Below are 24,515 nucleotides of genomic sequence, written 5' to 3' on the forward strand. Positions count from 1 at the left end.
TTCCCAACCACTGCGCCACCAGGGAAGCCCCAAAAGTGCTGATTTCTTATAAATCTAAATATAGACCTACTCTATAACCCAGCAATTCCACTTCCACGTCTTTACCCAAGAGATATGAACATGTGGTGTCCACAAAAAACTTACAGAACAATGTTTAGAGTAGCTTTATTTATAATTGCACTAAACTGGAAATAGCACAAGTGTCCATCAATAAAAGACTCAATAGGGCTTCCGTGGCGGCACAGTGGTTAAGAAGTGGTTAAGTGTTAAGCCACAACTACTGAAGCCCGTGCTCCGCGATAAGAGAAGCCACCTCAGTGAGAAGCCCGCGCACCGCAACAAAGAGTAGCCCCTGCTCGCTGCAACTAGAGAAAGCCCGCGCACAGCAACAAAGACCCAATGCAGCCAAAAATAAACTAATTAAATAAATAAAATTTTAAAAAAACCTCAATAAACAAAACTGTCATATATTCACACCATGTAAGAGTGTTCAGTAATAAAAAGGAACAAGCTACTGATACGTACAACAACATGAATAAATCTCCAAAAACATGCTGAATGAAAGAAGCCTCGCCAAAAGGACATACACCATATGATTCCATTTACATGAAATTCTAAAACGGGCTAAACTAAATTATGGTGGGAAAAATCAGAACAGTGGTTGCCTTCAGGGATGCTGGTACTAAGACTGACTGAGAAGGAACACAAGGGAACTTTCTAGTGTGACAGTCATGTTCCATATCTTGGTAGGGGAATAGGTTAAACAGCATTTGTCAAAGCTAACTAAATGGCATATTTAAGATCATTGCATTTTATAATTTTACCTAAAAAAAATCCCAGTAAACAAATACTGAACTCTAGTTAATAATACGTATGTTCTGAGAAAAGGGAACACTCTTGCACTGCTGGTGGGAATGTGAATTGGTTCAGCCACTATGGAGAACAGTATGGAGGTTCCTTAAAAAACTACAAATAGAACTACCATATGACCCAGCAATCCCACTACTGGGCATATACCCTGAGAAAACCAAAATTCAAAAAGAGTCATGTACCAAAATGTTCATTGCAGCTCTATTTACAATAGCCCGGAGATGGAAACAACCTAAGTGCCCATCATCGGATGAATGGATAAAGAAGATGTGGCACATATATACAATGGAATATTACTCAGCCATAAAAAGAAACGAAATTGAGCTATTTGTAATGAGGTGGATAGACCTAGAGTCTGTCATACAGAGTGAAGTAAGTCAGAAAGAAAAAGACAAATACCGTATGCTAACACATATATATGGAATTTAAGAAAAAAAATGTCATGAAGAACCTAGGGGTAAAGCAGGAATAAAGACGCAGACCTCCTAGAGAACGGACTTGAGGTTATGGGGAGGGGGAAGGGTGAGCTGTGACAGGGCGAGAGAGAGTCATGGGCATATACACACTAACAAACGTAGTAAGGTAGATAGCTAGTGGGAAGCAGCCGCATGGCACAGGGATATTGGCTCGGTGCTTTGTGACAGCCTGGAGGGGTGGGATAGGGAGGGTGGGAGGGAGGGAGACGCAGGAAGGAAGACATATGGGAACATATGTTTATGTATGACTGATTCACTTTGTTATGGGGCAGAAACTAGCACACCATTGTAAAGCAATTATACCCCAATAAAGATGTTAAAAAAAATAATAATAATAATACGTATGTTCTGAAGTGAATGATGTTTGCAACTTACTTTGAAATGAATCAAAAAATAAGATGGGTCAATGAACAGATACACATGGATAGATGGACAGATTTGTGATAAAGCAAATATAGAAAAATGTTCATTGTAGAACACAGGAGGTGGGTATGTGGTGTTCACTGTACAATTCTTTCAAATTTTTTATATGTTGGAAACTTTCCATATTAAAATACTGGGGAAAGGGAATTCCCTGGCGGTCCAGTGGTTAAGACTCCATACTTCCACTGCAGGGGGCCGGGGTTCAATCCCTGGTTGGGGAACTAAGATCCCACATGCTACGTGGCATGGCCAAAATATAAAAAATAAAATAAAATACCAGGGAAAAAAGTCTTTAGAGACACATTCACCCTGGCTCCTTTGGTTTTCTTCTGTACTCTACTGAGCTTCAGGAGATGACCGTCACCTATCATGCTCACATTCTGAAAAGAAAATGGGCCATGGGACAAAAGTGGAAATTAGCATAAACTTACGTCTTACAAAACTTGGGGTGAGGCCCAAAAAAAAGTGTGAGAAGTCGAAATCCTTTTTCCAAGATGCTGAAGGGCAATTGTACTTATAGGCATGAACTGTTTTTATCCTCAAGATATAAGCAGTAGACGAGACAAGGACACAGAAATGCGTGCGGATGGACAGGATCACTGAAAACTGACGATTACATAAAAAACGGGAAACTTCTACAGGAGGTTGTTTTTTGTTTTGTTCGCTGGTTTGGGGGTGTTTTTGTTTCTTTGGGTTTTTTTGTCTGAATGAGGTTGGTTCAAGGAGAAAGAAAAGAGGATGGAGAAGAGCACTTCAACCACCTTGAATGACATGACCCTATATGAGGAATTCTCTCCAACTACAGTGGAGTCCATTCCAGCAAATTACTAACCAATATGCGAAGGGTGATTCACAACTAATTCTGAAAAAAATATAAGCCACACCATAAACAGGCCCAGTCAGTCATTACTCAGACATAAGACAGTCTTTTTCCCCTTCTAAAGAGAAGATCTAGTGCACCTCCTGGCATCAAGACAAGGGACCAATGTTTCATATCCTTCAAGACTGAAAATGCCTAGAGACTTTAGGAAAGTAAATGATGGAAAGTTCATGAAAGTAAATGAAATGAAGTTCTCTGTGTCACCTCTCCCCTAAGTCAGAGGGTGCCTTTAAAATTATACTGTTCCTCTAACTCTCGGCCTATTGTGAGAACAAGGGAAACTAACTTTAGGCCGGGTAAATTTTACCCAAAGTTAAGATTAAAACAGCCTTGTTCACTCAAGCACCACCTGACTGAGGCCCTCCTGCTTTTAGATCAGAAGATAATGGCCTCCAGGAATTCCACAGGGCTCCCCTGCTGAACAACAAGCAACATTGTCACATTAGATTCTATTTAAGATATAGATAAGAGCGATAAGAAGAGTTAGAACAGAGACCTAAAGATTTTCCTGCCCCTTTGGTGACGACAGCAAATGGGGAGGTTCTTCAAGCGGTGCTCTCTCTGGGTGGCCTGGGTGCTCTGCGGTCGGTCGAGCAGCCCGCTCCCAAGGCCATCACCCTCTCCCTCGGCACCACAGGCTTTGTTCTCGCTAGAACCCAAAAGAGCTGTTACCTGCATAGCCCACTGGATTTGCGTGTGCAAAGCACCAAGCAAGGCGTCATAGAGTCCAGTGAGCTGCCGGTCCAGGGGTAGGTCAGTCTGGCACAGCTCCTGCCAGGCTGCTAAAAGCTGGACCTGCAGAGGCAGAACAAAGGAGGCCTTACTGGGTCCGCCAAGACATGCTGCCTGCTGCAACTGCCCTGCCCTCCTACCAGGGCAAGCGACTGGCCACTGCCTACTCTCCCAGGCAATCGGGTACCCACGGACGACGATTCACTTCAAAAGAGGCAGGAAAAAAAAATTTACAGTCACCTGCTCTGATCATCATCCAGAACTTGAATCTGTTGCCCTCCAAGTGATCCTTTCTCCTTTTTTCTTGCCCCCAAAGCATGCCAATGTACTCAGCATGCTACCATTCTTCTGAATAGACCTCAGAGGTGGGCGTGAATATGTGTTTTAGCTTCGTGTCCTAACACCACTGCTTAAAAGACAGATGGGCACTGGACTTGAAGGAATTAACAAGTTAGCCCAGGAAGCTGTCAAGGTTTTCAGTAACCTAATTTCAACAAACCTAGAAAACAGATAAAATTCTTAAGGCTTGCTGAAGGCATAATAAACCTAATCACCCTTAAAAGACAAAAATAGGAAAAATTAAAACTCTTCAATCTGTAAAGGAAATCTAGTTATAAATACAAGTGGGGCTGAAAACTAATGACTTTTTTCCAACTTGCAATTAAATGAATCCACAGGCTGGACCAAGAGCACCCCCTACTGGCTAATTGAAAGAAAAAGACCAGAGGGCAGGGAGGCAAATATTTTTACCTTTGAGTAGGAAACTGGGATTCAAAACCGATTCTGTAGCCCAGTTCTACAAGCATTCCACAATGGTAATCACTCACAGCTTCTCACCTTGTGACACTTGTAGTAGTATGCAAGAAGTTGGGGCATCCGGTCAATTTCAGTAAAAACCTTCACAAACACTTTGGACTGATCTAAAGAAAAACAATGGAAAACATGTACATACTGTTACCAGGTTTTCTATTGCAGCCAAGAGAAAGAATTCAGCAGGATAAATGTGGATTATACATGAGCTAGTATTCAGAAGTTCCCACCAAGACAATGAATTAACTCATGTGTGGAGATCATAAATATGAAAAACAAGTGAAGTTAAGGGTAGAACATGTGACTCAATCAGATACCACATGCCAATGTTCATTCCACAAAATGGGTTTAATTATTATTCGCAAAACAGTCCCTGAGTTTTCTCATTTCTATACCATTCAAATATATATTATTCCTTCTGCCCTAAATACTTTTCCTCACCTATCAAAATCTTAGATCCATGAGAAAATGCTCATGCTACATTGCTGACTGCGAACAAAAAAGATATGAAATTGCATATACTCAATGTACATACTTTCCTTAAAAGAGATATGTACACAAAGGGAAAAGAACTGGAAGAAAATACTAACAGTCATCTCTGGGTGGTGAGTATATCATTTTACTGGTATATCATTTTCTTTTCTATATTTTTCTCCATTTTTCAAATTTTTAATAACCTATATATGTATTATTTTATAATCAGAAACAATTAAAAAATTTTTAATTCATCTCTTTCAAGGTTCTGCACACATACTAGCTCTTTCATAAAAGCTTCCTCGATTTTGTTTCATCCTTTCCTTCATCGTGGGGAGGCCTAAGGCAGTTTTCACATTCCATCTTGTAATAAAATTATTTGTGTACTTGTCTTCTCCCAGCCTCACCCTCCATCAGTGTGTAAAGTCTTTGAAGGATATCAATCTTGGGACTTCCCTGCTGGCTCAGTGGTTAAGAATCTGCCTGCGAATGCAGGGGAAAATGGGTTCGAGCCCTGGTCTGGGAAGATCCCACACGCCATGGAACAACTAAGCCTGTGCGCCACAACTACGGAGCCTGTGCTCTAGAGCCCACGAGCCACAACTACTGAGCCTGTGAGCCACAACTACTAAAGCCCATGCGCCTAGAGCCCATGCTCTGCAACAAGAGAAGCCACCACAATGAGAAGCCCATGCACCGCAACGAGAAGCCCGTGCACCGCAACGAAGAGTAGCCCCCGCTCGCCGCAACTAGAGAAAGCCCGCACACAGCAATGAAGACCCAGTGCAGCCAAAAATAAATTAATTTTTAATGATTATTTGCTTTTAAAATGCTTATCATTTTCATAAGATCATTTAAATAAATGAATATCCCTGCCATATGTAAAATCAGGCTCCAAAAAGTTGCTTCACTTTATCAACTGAATTCATTGGTTGTGTAAAATGAACCAGGCATGTATATGTGAAGATTGTGGGTAATGTGTTGGGGATGTACTAATTTATCAGATTTTCCTTTAAAAACTGTTAGTAAAGAAGCACCTTGGCCTTCTAGGAAAGATGACTGATTAAAGAGCATATTACTTCCGTGGCAGAAAAAAGCCCTTCCTGATACTCACCAAAATTAACCACCCAGGGACTTCCCTGGTGGCGCAGTGGTTAAGAATCCACCTGCCAATGTAGAGGACACGGGTTCAAGCTCTGATCCAGGATGATCCCACATGCCGCGCAACATTTAAGCCTGTGCGCCACAACTACTGAGCCTGAGCTCTAGAGCCCACGAGCCACAACTACTGAAGCCCACATGCCTAGAGCCCATGCTCCACAACAAGAGAAGCCATTGAAATGAGAAGCCCATGCACTGCAATGAAGAGTAGCCCCCGCTCGCTGAAACTAGAGAAAGCCCGTGTGCAGCAACGAAGACCCAATGCAGCCAAAAATAAATTAACTTTTAAAAAAATATTCAAAATTAACCACCCAAAGAAAAACACAATATCATTCATCTGTGTTGAAGCCAGGAAAATGTCTGTACTACAAACTTCGGAGGGGATTTCCCTGGCAGTCCAGTGGTTAAGACTCACGCTTCCAATGCAGGGGGCGTGGGTTCGATCCCTGGTTGGGGAACTAAGATCCCACATGCTGCAGGGCATGGCCAAAAAAAAAAAAAAAAAAGCCAAACTTCACAGAATACCAATCAGATATTCAATCATTTTGGCAGATGAGTGGGGATGCTGGGAGAACTCTGGATGTATCACGCATGGAGCAGCGTGATGGAAAGGTAAAGAGTGGGAGCCAAGGGAGGACTGGGCAGGCAGGGGAAGGCCTGCTTCCATACCAGCTCAGCAGTGGGACAGGGACAGCCACAGGGCTGAAAAGCGCCATTTCCCCGTTCTGAATCGGCATCCTGCCTACAGAGAGTAGAATCTGGAATCAAGCCTGATTCGGATCTGTGAATGAAAGCTGTCAAAAACAGCTAACCCCCAAACCAAAGCCCATGATCCTGACCCACAGAGCATTCTTCAAACCTGATTCCAGCACCAAGTAGCCAACTCACACAGAAGGAAAGGAAAAAACTTAAATTCATGGAGCTGCCCGCCGCCACTCCTACTCCCCTAACCTCACATAACTAGACATACACCCAAACCGCGCAGGTGAGTTCCATGGTCTGTAGCTGCCACAAATTCATGAGAAAACGTGAGGAATAAAGCTGCCAGATGGTGATTTTCCAAAGGCCCGGCTCCAGTCCTAGAATCCTGCTAATGAGAAGAAGACTCAAAATAAAGAATTGACAAATGGGGAAGATATGGAACGAAAAGCCTGGAGATGAGTCCTGAACCCATTCTCTTTGGGCAACTGAAACGCACAACACAGAACGTAGCCTTTAAATCAAGGGCAAGAGGAAATCTCTCAACCAAGTCCAGGTCAACAAAGGAGGGGTTTCCAAGGAGGTCCCATGCTAACTATTTTTCAGTGAACAGTAGACCCAGAAAAAAGCACCCACATACAAATATGAATAAATAGAAACAAATACAAACAAAAAAATTCCAGCATGTGACCTATGCAAAAGTACCACAGGGGGTAAAAAAGAAAAGGAACAGAGCATACAGAAGGTGCATGCAGAGAGCACATCAAGAACAACCAGAGAGAAGATAATAAGGAAGCAGAGACTTCAACAAACGCTACAGGGCAATTAGACCTAACAGACAGTACAGAACACTCCACCCAACAATGGCAGAAAACATTCTCCAGGATAGACCGTATCTCAGGCCACAAAACAAGTCTTAATAAATTTTTAAAGATTAAAATCATATAAATCATATAGTATCTTTTCCAATCACACTGGTAGAAAACTAAAAATCAACAGAAGAAAGAAAACTGGAAAATTCACAAATATGTGGAAATTGAACAACATACTCCTAAACAACCAATGGGTCAAAGAAGATACCACAAGAGAAATTAGAAAATGACAAATGAAAACAAAAACCTAACATACCAAAACTTATGGGATGCCACAAAAGTAGCCCAAAGAGCTAATTTATAGCTGTACATACTTACACTAAAAAAGAAGAAAGAGCTCAAATCAACAACCTAAACTCTACATCTTACAGAACTAAGAAAATAAAAAACAAACTAACTAAACCCAAATTTAGCAAAAGGGAAGAAACAATAAAGAGCAGAGCAGAGATAAGTAAATAGAGAATACAGAAACAAAACAAAAATCAACAAAATCAAGGGTTGAAAAGATGAACAAAATTGATAAAACTTTACTTAGATTCACTAAGGAAAAGGAAGAGGACTCAAATAAATAAAATGAGAAATGAAAGAAGGGATATCACTACTAATTTTACTGAAATAAAAAGAATTATAAGAAAGTACTATGGACAATTATATGACAACAAATTGGATAAATTAGATGAAATGAACAAATTCCTAAAAATACTCAATGTACCAAGACTGAATGATGAAGAAATAGGAACTCTGAACAGACCTAAAACTAATAATTGAATCAGTAATCACAAACCTCTCAACAAAGAAAAGCACACCAGATGGCTTCACTGATTAATTCTACCAAACACTTAAAGAATTAATACCAATACTTCTCAACCTCTCCCAAAAAAACTGAAGAGCAGTGAATACTCTCTAATTCATTCTATGAGGGCAGCATTACCTTAATACCAAAGCCAGACAAAGACATTACAAGAAAAGAAACCTACAGATTAATATTCCTGATGAATATTGATATAAAAATCCTCAACAAAATGCTAGCAAATTGAATTCTACAGCATATTAAAAGGATTATACACCATGACCAAGTGGGATTTGCTCTGGGATGCAAGGAAGGTTCAACGTATGAAAATCAATGAATGAAATACACCACATTAACAGAACAAAGGCAAAATATCCACGTGCACGTGATCATCTCAACTGATGCAGAAAGGCATCTGTTAAAATTCAATACTTTTTCATGACAAAAACACTCAAAAAACTAGGAATAGAAGCAAACAACCTCAACAAAATAAAGGCCATATATGAAAAGCCCCCAGCTAACATAATACTCAATGGTGAAAGACCATTTCAAACTTTTCCTCTGAGATCAGGAACGAGACAAGGATGCCCACTTTTGCAATTTCTATTCAACTTAGTACTGGAAGTTCTAGCCAGAATAATTATGCAAGAAAAAGAAGTAAAAAGCATTCAAACAGGAAAGGAAGAAGGAAAAATATCTTTGTTTGCAGATGATATGATCTTATTTATAGAAAGCCCTAAAGATTCCACCAAAAAAAACCTGTTAGAACTAATAAGTTAATGCAGCAGAATACAATATCAACACACCAAAACTCACTTGCATTTCTATACAGTAACAATGAACAATCTGAAAAAAACATTAAGAAAACAATTCCATTTATAATAGCATCAAAAAGAATAAAATAGTTAGAAATAAATATAATCAAGGAGCTAAAAGACTTTTACACTGAAAGTGACAAAACACTGCCGAAAGAAATTTTAAAAGACACAAATAAATAAAAAGACACGCTATGTCCATGAATTAGAAGATTTAATATTGTTAAGATGATAATACTATCAAAGCCATCTACAGATTCAATGTAATCCCTTCCAAAATGGTGTTCAATTGTGTTCTCTGGAGAAACAGAAAAACCCATTCTAAAATTCATATGGAATTTCAAGGGACCCCCAAATAGCCAAAACAATCTTGAAAAAGAAGGACAGCATTGGTTGATTCACAATCCATGATTTCAAGTTACTACAAAGCAACAATAATCAAAACTATGTGGTACTGGCATAAGGACAGACATATATACAGCCTAATGGAACAGAATAAAGGGCCCAGAAATAACCTTCACATACATGGTCAAATAATTTTCAACAAGGATGTCAAGACCATTCAATGGGGAAAGAACAGTCCTTTTAACAAATGTGCTCAGGAAAAAAAAATGTTGCTCAGAAAACTGGATGTCCACATGCCAAAGAAAGAAGTTGGACCCTTACCTTGTACCATATACAAAAATTAACTTATAATGGCTCAACAAACTAAATGTAAGAGCTAAAACTATAAAACTCTTAGGAAAAAAACACAAGGGAAAAGCCTCATGACCTTGGATTTAAATCTGAAATTTAGGGACTTCCCTGGTGGTCCAGTGGTAAAGAATCTGCCTTCCACTGCAGGGGACGCAGGTTCGATCCTTGGTTGGGGAACTAAGATCCCAAGTGCTGCTGGGCAACTAAGCCCGTGCGCCACAACTAGACAGAAGCCCTCACATCACAACTAGAGAGATGCCCACATGCCACAATGAAGAGCCCGTGCCACAACGAAGACCCTGTGTGCTGCAACTAAGACCAGACACAGGGCTTCCCTTGTGGCGCAGTGGTTAAGAATCTGCCTGCCATTGCAGGGGACAGGGGTTCAAGCCCTGGTCCGGGAAGATCCCACGAGCCGCGGAGCAACTATGCCCGTGCGCCACAACTACTGAGCCTGCGTGCCTAGAGCCCGTGCTCCGCAACAAGAGAAGCCACTGCAGTGAGAAGCCTGCACACCCCAACGAACTCACCGCAACTAGAGAAAGCCCAAGCACAGCAACAAAGACTCAACGCAGCCAAAATAGATACATAAAATAAATAAATAAATAAAAATTTTAAAAAAAGACCAGACACAGCCCAAAAAATAAATTTAATTAACTAATTAAAAATAAATAACAAAACTGAAATTAAAAAAAAACTTTTCTTAAAAGAGAGAGCACTTCAAAAGATTTACCTTAGGGAAGAGGAGAAAATTTTGCACTACAACTGCTTCACATTCTCAAGGAAATTACACAAGGTATACACTTTCTTCAATAGGATCTAAGGTATCACAATGAGATATAAAGGGAGGCTGGCAGAGCTAAGAAAAAAAATGAGGAAATAAATAATGATATGATGAATTAAAAATTAATTAGAAGAACAAAGAGCAGAACACATACTTTAGAAAATGCTATTGATCAAATGGAAGACAGACTTTTGAAAAATAACAGACTATGGAGGAGAAGAGATTGTTGGCAAAGAGCCAAAATAGACCAGCGTGAACATATTATACGTTGAGGGGGGAAAGGAAGAGCTAATGAACAGATAGTTGATGTTCTCAAAAATGAAAAAGAAAATAAATGAAACAGAAGAAAAAGTCTTTTTAGAAAGAAATTTTCTAGAAATGAAGAAAAATATGAATCAGCAAATAAGATACTATGTTCCAGAAAACATTAAAAATTTTCAAAACTGAAAAATAACCTAGTAAAGTAACTAAACTACAGGGTAAAAGAATCTCATAAGCCAGAAGTCAGCAAACTATGAGCCAAGTTACCAACTGTTTTTGTAAATAAAATGTTATTAGAACACAGCGAAGCTCATTCATTTACATATGAGTTTTCGTGCCACTACTGCAGAATTAAGTATTTGTGCTACAGACCATATGCCCCACAAAGCCCAAAAATTTATTATCTGGCCCTTTACAGACAATGTTTGCCCACCCTATTTTAACTATTCAAGGAACATACTACGTACAAAGAAAAAACTAGGCAGGCCAGTCTCATACTGAACATCAGAATATAGTTGGCAGAAGACAAGAAGCAACGTCTCTAGATTTCTGAAGGAAAAATAGTATGAACCAAGAATTCCAAAAGCAGTCATTCTTTTCTACATGGAAAAGCAATAAAAACACATTCTTTACTTAAATACCAAGGATATACATATGATCCCCACGCCCTTCCTGAGGGAAAAAAAAGTCTACTTAAAAACAGAATCCTTCTAATGAAGAGAAGCCTCAAAATAAAGAATTAACAGGGAATTCCCTGGTGGTCCAGTGGTTAGGACTCCACGCTCTCACTGCCGAGGGCCTGGGTTCCACTCCTGGTCAGGGAACTAGGATCCCGCAGGCCACGCGGTGTGGCCAAAAAAAAAAGAAAAGAAAAAAGAATTAACAAGGGGGGAAAATGTGGGATGAAAATCTGGAAATGAGACTGAATCCACTTAAAAACATGATATTAAGCATAGACAACCATGGCAATTTCTGGTTATAAAACAGTTATATAAAAATAAAACATTATAAAACACAAAAATTTTATAATGTTTACATTTCAGAGAGAAAGCTACATGATAAAAAAATTATTAACTTGATGGTATACCATGAAGAAAAATTCTAGACTATGCAATATTCTAGAATAGGGCAGGGGAGGGTGAAGGGTGGGAGAAAGGGAGGGGAGTGTAAATGCAGTAACTGAGGGAATCATATATTGTTTCATTTACAATGTTGATAAACTGAGAAAAAAAATTAGTTTATTATTTGAAGTCATAAATCACTAGTAAAACTAAAAACAAGTTATGTATCTTTCAAGTTATCCATGAGAAAAAAACACAAAGAAAACATAGCAAAATATAGAGATCAAAAGAAACATAAAGAAGAAAATATAAAAATAGAAACATGTAAGACTGGAAATTTCTGTTAAAAAGAAAAACCTAAATGGGATAAAGTCACTGATTAAAAAAGAAATACCAGGATTAAATCAGAAAATACAATTCAACTATGTGCCACCTCCAACAGACAAGTCTAAAATAAAACATCTCAGGAAGTTTGAGAGTTAAGACAAAATAGGCAAAGACACAGTAAAGCAAATACAAACAAAAAAGAAGGCAGAGGTCCTCATACTTATACCCAAGCTGAACTGCAGACAGAAAGCCTTCAATGGGGCCATGGCAATATTTGATAAAAATGCTATTTAAATCCTAATAGTAAGAAAGAATGAAACGGTCCCAGTTGTTTTTGTGAAGCCAACACAATCATGATACTAAAACCTAACAGAGATATTCACTTACAGGACCTCAATTTAAAAATTTTAAGTAAAATTTCAGGGTAATTCCCTGGTGGTCCAGTGGTTATGGACTGTGCTTTCACTTCTTTGGGCCCAGGTTCGATCCCTGGTCAGGGAACTAAGATCCCACAAAGCCTCGCAGCATGGCCAAAAAATAAATAAATAAAATACCAGCAAATATCTAGTAGTATATTCACTCTCTCACACACACACACACACACACACACACACACACGGTGAACAAGTAGGGCTTGTTCTTGAATTGTAAGAATGATGTAAAATTAGGAATGCTATTAATATGATTTGCCATATTGGTAGGTCAGAGGAAATAAAAACAACACATTCGATCTTGAAAGATGCTAAAAGGCCATTTAATAAAATTTGACAATATTTACCTTTTTAAAATTACCTAACGGGATAGTATCAAGTACTGACTGAGACTTGTTTCTGTCTTTGGAGTTACTGAACAGCACAGGGATTACAAAAGAGATGACTCGCTCCTGGGCACAGACATACACAACTCTCCAGGGCTGAGTTCCAAGAGGTCCCCACTTTGGTGTGACTTCACCACCAGGGCAAGGGAGGCCAAACCTTTGCAGGCCTTGACTATTGAGAGAACTGGAGTGGAAAGAAACCATCGTTGGAGGGAAGATAGTGTTACTGTTCAGAATGAGGAGGTTCAGCTGCTCTCACCCACACTGAAAACTCAACTATCCAGAGGGTCATTCTCTAAGGGTTCTATACTGTATGAGTACAGGGGTGACTATATGTCCCAGCTGGCCCAGGACAGTCTTGGTTTATATCTGTTGCCCCAGCTGCATTATTGAAAGCACTCCCTTTTCCTCTCAAAAGTGTCCTAGTTTAATAATAAATTACATGGTCAAACTCAGCATACTGAAATTTTATAACGTTTTTACGTATGATAAGAATTTACATGTGCACATGCCTGCATATTCATATATAATTATCTAGCTATAGACTTTTCTTAATTATTAAAGCCTAGGCTCACCCATCCTAAAACAAAATAAAACACCAATCAGAACTCTTAAGATATCAGCACTTCTCACTGCTGCATTATTTACAATAGCCAAGATATGTAACCAACTTAAGTGCCCATCACCAGGTGATTGGATAAAGGAGATGCGATATATATAGTGGAATACTACTCAACCATAAAATAAAAAGATAAAATCTTACCATTTGCAACAAGCATAGACCTTGAGAGTATTATGCTTAGTGAAATAAGTCAGATGGACAAAGACAAATAACGTATGATTTCACTCAAATGTGGAATATAAAAAACAAACAAAATAAATGAAAAAACCAAACCAAATAAAAACAAACACTTAGATACAGAGAAGAGAGTAGTGGTTACCAGAGGGGATGGGGCACCAGGAGGGCGAAATTGGTAAAGGGGATCAACTAACTGTATGGTGATGGACGGAAACTAAATTTTTGGTGGTGAACATGCTGTAGTGTATACAGAAGTAGAAATATAATGCTGTACACATGAAACTTACATAATGTTATAAACCAATGTTACTTCAATAAAAAAATAAATTTTAAACAAACTAGAAAAACAAAGATATCAGAACTTCTTATGATTTAATTTCACCACTGGAACTGTACCATTATATAAACAAAACTGATGCTCCCTCTCAGAAGCCAAGGGAAGAAAGCATTCTCAGAACAGGGGGGAGTAAAAAACATTGTTAACTGTTGCTGACAATGAGAAACAGAAAAGTAGGGCTTCCCTGGTGGTGCAGTGGAGAAGAATCCACCTGCCAATGCAGGGGACACAGGTTCGATCCCTGGTCTGGGAAGAGCCCACATGCTGCGGAGCAACTAAGCCCGTGCGCCACACCTACTGAGCCTGCGCTCTATGAGACCATGAGCCACAACTACTGAAGCCCGCATGTCACAACTACTGAAGCTCGTGCACCTAGAGCCCGTGCTCCGCAACAAGAGAAGCCACTGCAATGAGAAGCCCATGCACCACAACGAAGAGCGGGCCCCGCTCACCACCACTAGAGAAAGCCCATGTGCAGCAACGAAGACCCAACACAGCCCAAAATAAATAAATAAAATAAAAATTAAAAAAAAGAAAAGAAAAGAAACAGAAAAGTAATAAAGTGATATTAGGCCTTGGGGTTTGGTGATGATACAGCTGTTGGAGACCTTCAACAGAACAGGTTCAGGAGAACATTAACCCCAGAGGAGAGGGGCTTGCGTGATACATGAACAAGAGTGCAGGAAGCAGGGCAGTGGATACAGACTACAGTCTGCCAATGTAAATAGCTGTGAAGGTAAGAAAACAGCTTTACTGCTGCTGCTTCTTGTTTAACCAATAGTTTTGTGGATGAAATGGAAAGGGAGTTAGATAAACTTACTGGTTGAAAAAAATCACTGGAAAATAACACAGCATCATAATGGACTTGATCAGCATCTAAACTCATCAAATGGTACACTTAAGATTTGTACATTTTTCTAAATGTAAACTTTACCTCAAAAAAAGAAAGAATCATAAACCAACACTGAACTCTAGTTATTGATATGAATGCTAAAGTGTTTAGGAGTGAAGTATACTGACGTGTGCAACTTACTTTGAAATGCATTAAAAAAAATAAGGTGGATGGATAGAGAGGTGAATAGGTGGGTAGATATGTGATAAAGCAAATGTGGCAAATGCTAACACTAGGATCTAGATGGTGTGTTCACTGATGGTTATTTCAACTTTTCTGTATTTTGAAAAAGTTCATATAAAATGTTGAAGAAAAGGCAACCACCATAAAGCTACAGACTGACTTCCAATCTACATTATTTATTTATTTATTTTTGCGGTACGCGGGCTTCTCACTGTTGTGGCCTCTCCCGTTGCGGAGCACAGGCTCCAGACGTGCAGGCTCAGCGGCCATGGCTCACGGGCCCAGCCGCTCCGTGGCATGTGGGATCTTCCCAGACCGGGGCACGAACCCATGTCCCCTGCATCGGCAGGCGGACTCTCAACCACTGCGCCACCAGGGAAGCCCCAATCTACATAATTTAGTCACCATTAAGACATTCTAAAGATTGAAGATTTGGAAAGCCTTACCTTCGTGAAGAGGTGTACAGAGAGATGATAAATGGCCAGCACTCACCTACAGACTGAGATGTGAATGCTGCTACGATCTGGGGGCTGGCCAAGGCCTCCAGCCTGTTCTTCAACGCCTCCAAGTGCACACATTTTTCTGAGTAGTCTGGTGTATCAACAAGCATCATTAGGCTATTCTGCATACCTGTGAGCTTGGCAGAAATTACAGTTATGTCCTATAAAAAGACCAGAATAGAGGATATTTATGTTAAAATATTCCTGCTACTTCAATTAAGAATGGACAGGGCGTCCCTGGTGGCTCAGTGGTTAAGAATCTGCCTGCCAATGCAGGGGACACGGGTTCAAGCCCTGGTCCAGGAAGATCCCACAAGCTGCAGAGCAACTAAGCCCGTGCACCACAACTACTGAGCCTGTGCTCTAGAGTCCGCGAGCCACAACTACTGAGCCCGAGCACCACAACTACTGAAGCCCACGTGCCTAGAGCCCGTGTTCCCCAACAAGAGAAGCCACCACAATGAGAAGCCCACACACCACAATGAAGAGTAGCCCCCGCTCGCCACAACTAGAGAAAGCCCGAGCACAGCAATGAAGACCCAACGCAGCCAAAAATAATAAATAAAATTTTTTAAAAAAAGGTAACAATAACTGACAGAATAATAGATTGTTAACTGAAAAAAAAACGTGTGAAGCAGTATTCACAATGCACTACCATTTGTGGGGGAAAAACAGGGCAAGGAACATATATGTGTGTGCATTTATCTGGAAGAACAGGCATAGAGCTGACAACAGGGTTTGTATTTAGAAGGGAAATTAGGGAATTGGGAGGGTCAGAACTATGAGAAAGACTTATTTTTCACTGTTTATTCCTGTTTACTCAATTTTTCCCATGTGCATTTAGAACTTTTAAAAAACTTTTACAAGTTTTTTTTTAAATAGCAAAAGAGATGATAAATAATTCATTTTGTTTTACAATTGAAAAAAAAAGTTTTTCGTAAGATATCATCTTACTTCATCCTTATAATCAGGTATCCAAAATATCACTATTTTCCACACTTTGCCATCCAAGGAGGGTAAAGTAACTTGCTGAGGTCCCGTGGTGTGTAGGGCACCCCTGCCCAAGTTCCACACTCCCATTTACTCCATTTTCTCTGTCTTTTTAAGCTTTTCCTGAACTCACTTTTGTGACTAAAACGCTTCAGTCAAGCAGATGGTACAAACTAAAGGAGGTGGAAAAACTCAGGGCAGTCTCAGATCGCCCCCAACCCATGCCTGAATATTCCCACACCGGGCTATTTACCAGCCCTTCTGATTGTGAGCGGCATAGCTAGCTCATTTGTTTCTCCAAACCTCAAGTTCTTGCTTAAAGAGATGTCACAACATCCCCTAAACAAGAAACCTACTTGAGTCTTAAATGTCTCCTCGATATCAGCACTCAGTGTGCTCCATTTGTCGGCTTCTTGAAGAGATTCTGCGGCAAGCTGCATTCGGGACTTCACCTGGTCGATTTCTACCAATACCTAGAAGAGAAATGAGGGGTCGAACACTAAAGAAGTGGCAGTTCCATTTCCTCTACCTTCCATCAGCGACTCGAAACATAAGTATCGTGGCATGCTCCTGCCTTTAGGGAGCCTCTGTACCCCGTACAACACCGCTTACATGGCTAAATTGTTCAGCAGTGCTAAAGAGAGATGAATAAGCTGAAAAAACCAAACAAAAGAGTAGTCTGAGTGCTTGGCAGAATTTTGAGTTAAGGTTGACCTCCCACTAGGAAAGTGAACATCTTCCAAAAACAAGAGTCAACACTTAGGACAGGAGCCAAAATACCTGCATCGACTGAGATGTGTCCTGTTCAAATTTTTTAATGTCCTCCTTGACAAGAATCATTTGTTCTTTCAGAAAAGATGCCTCCTGTTTAAGGGCTTCTACATCACGGAGCACTTTGGGCATGTTCTGAAGGGCCTGGTGACTTGTTTCTGCAGCAAGAACCCAAGAACCAAAGGTGAACGTCAGATCACTCACCAGTGAACAATATGAATAAATCAGACGGCAGGAAGCAAATCTTCCCTAAGGCACTACCAACCACGCAGTTTTCTGAGCCTGTGGAAAGTTGTGGTGTGGGAGGGGCGCAGAGCTGGCCTATGCCGGGTCCCTGTCTTCCCCAGAATGATGGTGAGGGCCCTGTGAATAAACTGTCGACCTGACCCAACATCAGTTGTCTTCTTACTACAACTCCTTGGTTTTTTGGGGTTTTTTTTTTTTGGCCACACCACGTGGCTTATGGGATCTTAGGTCCCCAACCAGGGATTGAGCCTGGACCCTGGCAGTGAAAGCACCGAGTCCTAACCTCTGGACCGCCAGGAAACTCCCAAGCAACTCCCTTTTCAAGGAAGGAGAATGGAGGAATGTGACAGTGGCAAATGCCAGCTCTGCACCAGGTGCTTTATATGCATTATATCACCTAATGTCCATGGCAATCATCAGCAGCCACCTCTTACAGATGAGAAAACTAAGTCTCAGAAGAGGTTAAGTAACTTGCCCAAGATTTCAGAACTGAAACAACGTGTGTCTGGACCCAATGTCTGCTTTCCACAGTCTTTTCAAAATGTAGTCCACAGACCAACAGCATCAGCTGGAATGCAGTTAAAATGCAGGTCGCCAGGCCACCTGCCAGAGATTCTTATTTAGGAATCCTGGTAGAAGATCAAGATCAAGGAACCTGCATTTTTTTAACAGGTATCCCAAGTGTAGAATAAAATCTGAAAATTCTTGCAGACCATGATGTGTTATCTGGAAACAGGAGGGTTAACAGCATAACCCTTTAGCCCTTTAAATAGCAATTCGCTGGGGAATCAACCAAAGAAGTCCAGAGCCTTCTGCTCCACCAGTGCATTGAACGGAACCTTAACATCTTGAAGACGTGCTTCAGGAACCTGTTCATCCAGCTCTGCCATAAAATAACAATCTGTCTCCAGCACTGACCTTAAGTAAAGTTTTAAGAAAACAAAGGCAGAACAAAGAGTTCTTCGAGGCACAGAGACTTCACTGATTTTTTTTTAATTTAATTTTATTTTTGGCTGAGTTGGGTCTTTGTTGCTGCACGCGGGCTTTCTCTAGTTGCGGCGAGCTGGGGCTACTCTTCGTTGCAGTGCGCGGGTTTCTCATCGCAGTGGCTTCTCTTGTTGTGGAGCACAGGCTCTAGGTGCACGGGTTTCAGTAGTTGTGGCGCACAGGCTTAGTTGCTCCGTGGCATGTGGGATCTTCCCAGACCAGGCCTTGAACCCCTGTCCCCTGCATTGGCAGGCGAATTCTTAACGACTGTGCCACCAGGGAACAGTGATTTCTACAGCGCTGATTTTTACAGCACTGTCATGGTCCCAGCCTGGCCCCCTGCCTGCGGAACCTCAGAGTCACTCTTCATGTCTGGCTGAACCTTCTCTTCCCTCTCCACAGCATGCCCACACACAAATTTAATTCTTTCTAGTATCCATTTTAAAACTATCACCTCCTGGGAATTCCCTGGCAGTCCAGTGGTTAGAACTCCGCACTTCCACTGCAGAGGGCTTGGGTTCGATCCCCAGTTGGGGAACTAAGACACCACAAGCCTTGCAGTGTGGCCAAAAAAAATCAAAACAAACAAACAAAGTCTCACCTGCAGTGGTTGCCTCTGGGAGGGTAAGGGCCCTGTGAAAGGGGACTGGGGCTCCTCCCGAAGTGATGGTAACATTCTACATCTTGATGGGGGGTTGAGCTACACTAGCGTATACATCTGTCAAAACCCAAACTTATCAGATAAGGTCCCTCCATTTCACCTTATGTAAATTTTATCTAGTAAAAAAAAGAGCCGTAAACAAGTATTGAACCCTATAATTTTTAGGGTTCCAACTGAAATGTCTAGGGGTGAAGTATACTGATGTCTAACTTACTATGAAATACTGATTTATTTCAAAATCAAAAATAAGATGGACGAATGGATGGAGAGAGGGATGGACAGAATTGTGATAAAGCGAGAACAGCACACTGCTCATTGTAGAATCTAGGTAGCGGGTTATGAATGTTTACTACAAATTCTCTCAACATTGCTGAACACTTGGCACCTCCATCCAGTTGCTCAGTTCAAGAATCTACCATCATTCTTGATTTTCTTCCCCTTTCATCCCTCATTCCAATCCATCAGCAAGTTCTCCCCTTTCTTCCTCCTAAAAAATACCTTAAAGCTACCCATTTCTCACCATCTCTAATGCTATAACCTCAGACGAAGCCACTGTCACCTCTCTTCTGGACTACAGCCATAGTCTCCTGAATGGGGACATAAATCAAACCATCTCATTCCCCTGCTTAAAAATCCTCCAGTACCTTCCCATTACACTAATTTTAAACCAAATCAAAACTCTTTAATGTGACATTAAAATCCCTGCATGGGGACTTCCCTGGTGGCGCAGTGGTTAAGAATCTGCCTACCGATGCAGGGGACACGGGTTCAAGCCCTGGTCCGGGAAGATCCCACATGCCGCGGAGCAACTAAGCCCGTGCACCACATCTACTGAGCCTGCAAGCCACAACTACTGAGCCCGTGTGCCACAACTACTGAAGCTCACACGCCTAGAGCCCGTGCTCCGCAACGAGAAGCCACCACAACGAGAAGCCCGCGCACCACAACGAAGAGTAGCCCCCACACGCCACAACTAGAAAAAGCCCACGCACAGCAACGAAGACCGAACATAGCCAAAATAAATAAAATAAATTAATTAAAAATAAATAAAAGAACTAAAAAAAAAATTGAAAAAAAATCCCCGCATTCCAAAAAAAAAAAAATTAAAAAAAATTTTTAAAAAAAGAATCTGTGCTTCCACTGCAGGGGCCGTGGGTTTGATCCCTGGTTGGGGAACTAAGATCCTGCATGCTGTGCAGTGCGGCCAAAAAAAAAAAAAAAAACAAACAAACAAACCAAAGAGGGACTTCCCTGGTGGCACAGTGGTTAAGAATCCACCTGCCAATGCAGGGGACGTGGGTTCGAGCCCTGGTCCGGGAAGATCCCACATGCCATGGAGCAACTAAGCCCGTGCGCCACAGCTACTGAGCCTGCGCTCTAGAGCCCACAAGCCACAACTACCGAGCCTGCGTGCCACAACTACTGAAGCCTGCGCGCCTAGAGCCCATGCTCCGCAACAAGAGAAGCCACTGCAATGAGAAGCCCACGCACTGCAACGAAGAGTAGCCCCTGCTCGCCACAACTAGAGAAAGCCTGCACGCAGCAACAAGGACCCAATGCAGCCAAAAATAAATAAATAAATTTATAAAATTAAAAAAAAAAAAAAAGAAAACAGGGGTGGTAAATGCCACCTCTGCACCCCCCCAATATTTGGAAGTTGGTAGGAATTTTTTAGTTGCTGCTATGGTAGGACATTTAGTGGAAATGACCCAACAATGCTTAATGTCCTGCAGTGCTTGGGAGAGTCCTGAGCAATGAAGAAGTGTCCTGGCCAAACTGTTAATAGTTTCCCCTCCGCTTGGCATGATTATCTAATTTTAAAATGACAGTAATCCTTAGAGTTAGGCATAGTTATTATTCCCACTTTATAGCTGTAGAAACTGCGGCTGAGGCCAGTAACTTGCCCAGCATCATGTTGCTAATGAATGGGGAGCCTGGATTTGAATCCAGGTAACTGGTTCCAGATCCCAGGCTGTTATCCATTATACTTTACTACCTCTCTGGTATTAAAGGGAGAGGGAACATGCAGAGGCATGTGGGTATAAAAAGGCCTAACCAGTCCAGAGAAAGGCGGGAAGTTCAAACAGAGTTTCATCAATAACATCAATTTATATTAGTCATTAGTGTTATTATTATTGAAGGATTGCACTTTCATGGGGGGAACTTCTGCTGGAGGTAAGGTAGAAAAGTAGATTAGGATCAAACTGTGAAAGGTGCTTTGCCCATCCTGAAGGTTTGGATTTCATCCCGTGGGCAGTGAGAAGCCTTCGGAGGTTTAAAGCTTTATTTTTACGGACGATGAAACAAGGTCCCAAGTCTGCAGTGAAGAGAAGTTATTGCAGAGGCTCAAACAGGAGCTGTTGAGGAACTCTAATAGGAGGATTGATTTGTTCATTTATTCAGTCAGTGGATATTTATTGGGCACAAACTGTTTTCCAGGGTCTGGAGATACAATGTTGAACAAGATCTATTCTTAGGTTGGAGGCGTTGGCAGGAGCCAGATCATGCAGGGATTATTTATTTATTTACTTATTTAAAAAATTTTTTTGGCTGCATCAGGTCTTAGTTGCAGCACTGGGGTCTTCTTCGTTGAGGTGTGTGGGATATTTTGTTGCGATGCGGGCTTCCCTCTAGTTGTGGCGTGTGGGTTTTCTCTCTCTAGTTGTGGCGCATGGGCTCCCGAGCGCGTGGGCTCTGTAGTTTGCAGCACACAGGCTCTCTCACTGAGGCGCGCGAGCTCAGTAGTTGCAGTGTGTGGGCTTAGTTGCCCCGCAGCATGTGGGATCTTAGCTCCCCGACCAGGGATCGAGCCTGCGTCCTGTGCACTGGAAGGTAGATTTTTTGTTTTTGTTTTTTTTGGCTGCTTTGGGTCTTTGTTGCTGCACGCGGGCTTTCTCTAGTTTTGGCGAGCGGGGGCTACTCTTTGTTGCAGTGCATGGGTTTCTCAAGGCGGTGGCTTCTCTTGTTGCGGAGCACGGGCTCTAGGCACGCGGGCTCAGTAATTGTGGCTCACGGGCTCCAGAGCGCAGGCTCAGTAGTTGTGGTGCACGGGCTTAGTTGCTCCGCGGCATGTGGGATCTTCCCGGACCAGGGATTGAACCCGTGTCCCTTGCACTGGCAGGCGGACCAGGGAAGTCCCACCACCCCTGTTGAGAACCACTTAGTTAATGCATATAAAGTACTTAAAACAGTGCCTGATGTATACCAAGGACTCAGATATTTGCGATTATATTATTATTAGTGTCCTCCCCATCTTGGCCCTGTGAGGTCTTCCTTCAAGGCCTAACACAGGGAAAAGCCCTTTATGATTCTCCCAGACAAGAGATAATTGCTTCCTTCATCCAGCTCTCAGCTTCCGGTTCTACTCTCAGTAAAGCCACCCTTCACTGTAATTAAACAGTTCACGTATGCTCCCCACAGGGTAGCAAGCTCTAGAAAGGTAAACTTTTCATCCCCAGCACTCATTTCTTGGCAGGTGCATAGTAGATGTTCAATAATTACTAAAAGATGCAAAGTACAATAAAGAATCTGCAGTGAAATAAAGCGTCCCCCCACCTCCACCTTTTCTTAAACAGTGGACACATCTATAAAACAAAGTTCTATTTACAGGACCATAAGCTCCCAGTGTGGGCAGTCTGAGCCTCTTTCCCACAGAGCCGAGCAGAGAGACTGGCTGCAGTATGCACTGAATAAACATACAGTGAATGAAAACCAGGTCGAGGAGTTAATGAAATGGTTCTGGTGTGTTATTTTTTATAATTCACTATTCTGGTTAGTGAAATCGATACTTAAAAGTCTCCCGTCAGGACAGCCCATCTTCCCACTGACATAAAGATCCACTAAAACAGGGGCGGTGGGGAGGGTTGGATTGGGAGTTTGGGATTAGCAGATGCAAACTATTATATACAGGATGGATAAACAACAAGGTCCTACTGTATAGCACAGGGAACCATATTCAAGATCCTGTGATGAACCATAATGGAAAAGAATATGAAAAAGAATGTGTATATATAAATATAGATATAAATATAGATATATATAAAACTGAATCACTTTGCTGTACAGTAGAAATTAACACAACATTGTAAATCAACTATACTTCAATAAAATATATTTTTTTAAATCCTTTAAAACAATGTTTCCCAGATTTGTCATTCCTATACACCTTCTATATGTTTTTTTGCCAAATGTAAGGATCAGCTGACTATTATTTAATATTCTTAAAATTCACTCTTTTAAGTTTTAAAAGGAAACTTGACAGCACCGCCAGAGGTGGAAAACCAAGATCCCAAGTCCGCAAGTGTTGCAGAGAGAGAGGAGTAGCGAGACCTCCTCCTGGATATCCCGGTAAGCACTGCGGGAGAACCGGAGCAGGGCTCGCTCGCTCTCCATGGGAGGCGCCGACGTTTACGGCCCACTACGTGCAACCCCGGGGGCCCCGGGCCCGTCTGGGAGCCCTGCCCGGCCGCTTACCCTCAACGGCGTGGTTCACCTCCTGGATGAACAGCTGCAGCTTCATCACCAGGGTGGCCGCGTGGCTGTCCGCCTTCCCGGCCGCCACTTCCTTGGGGCCAGCCCTGAAGGCCGCGTTGATCCACTCCTTCACGTCGAAGTCTTCGGCAAGGAACTTGGAGAAGTCCATGGCTGCACCGCCGCACCCCAGCGTCCAGGCCTGAAGGGCTGGCTTTGGGCGTCCGCGAGGCTGCAGAAGCGAGCGGCCCTGCGAGAGCACCCGCGCGGGTCTGTGAGGCGGCGGTCCGGGGTTGACGGCGCCGCCAACTAGCCTCTCCACTGCCTCTCAGTCAGCTCGCTGATGTATACGGCTGGGATGGACCCTCGCCGCACGCCGTACTTATTCCGGAAGTAGGGGGTCGTTACTATAGTGACTGCCTGCTTTCCGCGAAGCGTGGCGGGCGGGCGGCCAGAGGGTATGGGCGTCTCTCTTGCTCTGCTATCTTAAGTGACTTTTGGGCACTTAAATATGTGCTGACGCTAGAGACCTTACTTGTATGAGCGCACTTAATACTCACAGTCCTATGAGTGCTGTTATCCTCCCCCAACTTAAAGAGGAAGAACTGAGGCAGTTAAGCAAGTGGTTCAATGTCACGTAGCTAGAAGGTAGCGCTGTGGGAGCTGAACTCAGCCAAGCCTGCTACTGGAGCCTGAGCTCTTTTTTTTTCTTTTTTTAAATAAATTCATTT

The 24,515-nt window shown here is 42.0% G+C and overlaps 1 protein-coding gene across 3 annotated transcripts in view; it reads right to left on the reverse strand.

Annotated features, from left to right (window-relative positions):
• Nucleotides 1-24,236, reverse strand: part of COG7 (component of oligomeric golgi complex 7) — an 88,825-nt gene extending 64,589 nt beyond the window's left edge. Inside the window, exons 1-6 of one of the 3 annotated variants that reach the window (XM_060031894.1) lie at nucleotides 23,788-24,236; nucleotides 17,430-17,578; nucleotides 17,006-17,122; nucleotides 15,652-15,820; nucleotides 4,219-4,301; nucleotides 3,322-3,444 (exon numbers count right to left, since the gene is read on the reverse strand). In XM_060031894.1, the coding sequence (XP_059887877.1) occupies nucleotides 3,322-3,444; nucleotides 4,219-4,301; nucleotides 15,652-15,820; nucleotides 17,006-17,122; nucleotides 17,430-17,578; nucleotides 23,788-23,956 (810 nt within the window). In that variant the 5' untranslated portion in view covers nucleotides 23,957-24,236. The remainder of the gene's footprint in view (nucleotides 1-3,321; nucleotides 3,445-4,218; nucleotides 4,302-15,651; nucleotides 15,821-17,005; nucleotides 17,123-17,429; nucleotides 17,579-23,787) is intronic. The other 2 variants (XM_060031893.1, XM_060031895.1) reach the window with 2 other exon arrangements.
• Between the last annotated feature and the right edge of the window lie 279 nt (nucleotides 24,237-24,515).

Source organism: Delphinus delphis, chromosome 15 (genome assembly GCF_949987515.2).
Source record: "Delphinus delphis chromosome 15, mDelDel1.2, whole genome shotgun sequence".
Classification (NCBI taxonomy): domain Eukaryota; kingdom Metazoa; phylum Chordata; class Mammalia; order Artiodactyla; family Delphinidae; genus Delphinus; species Delphinus delphis.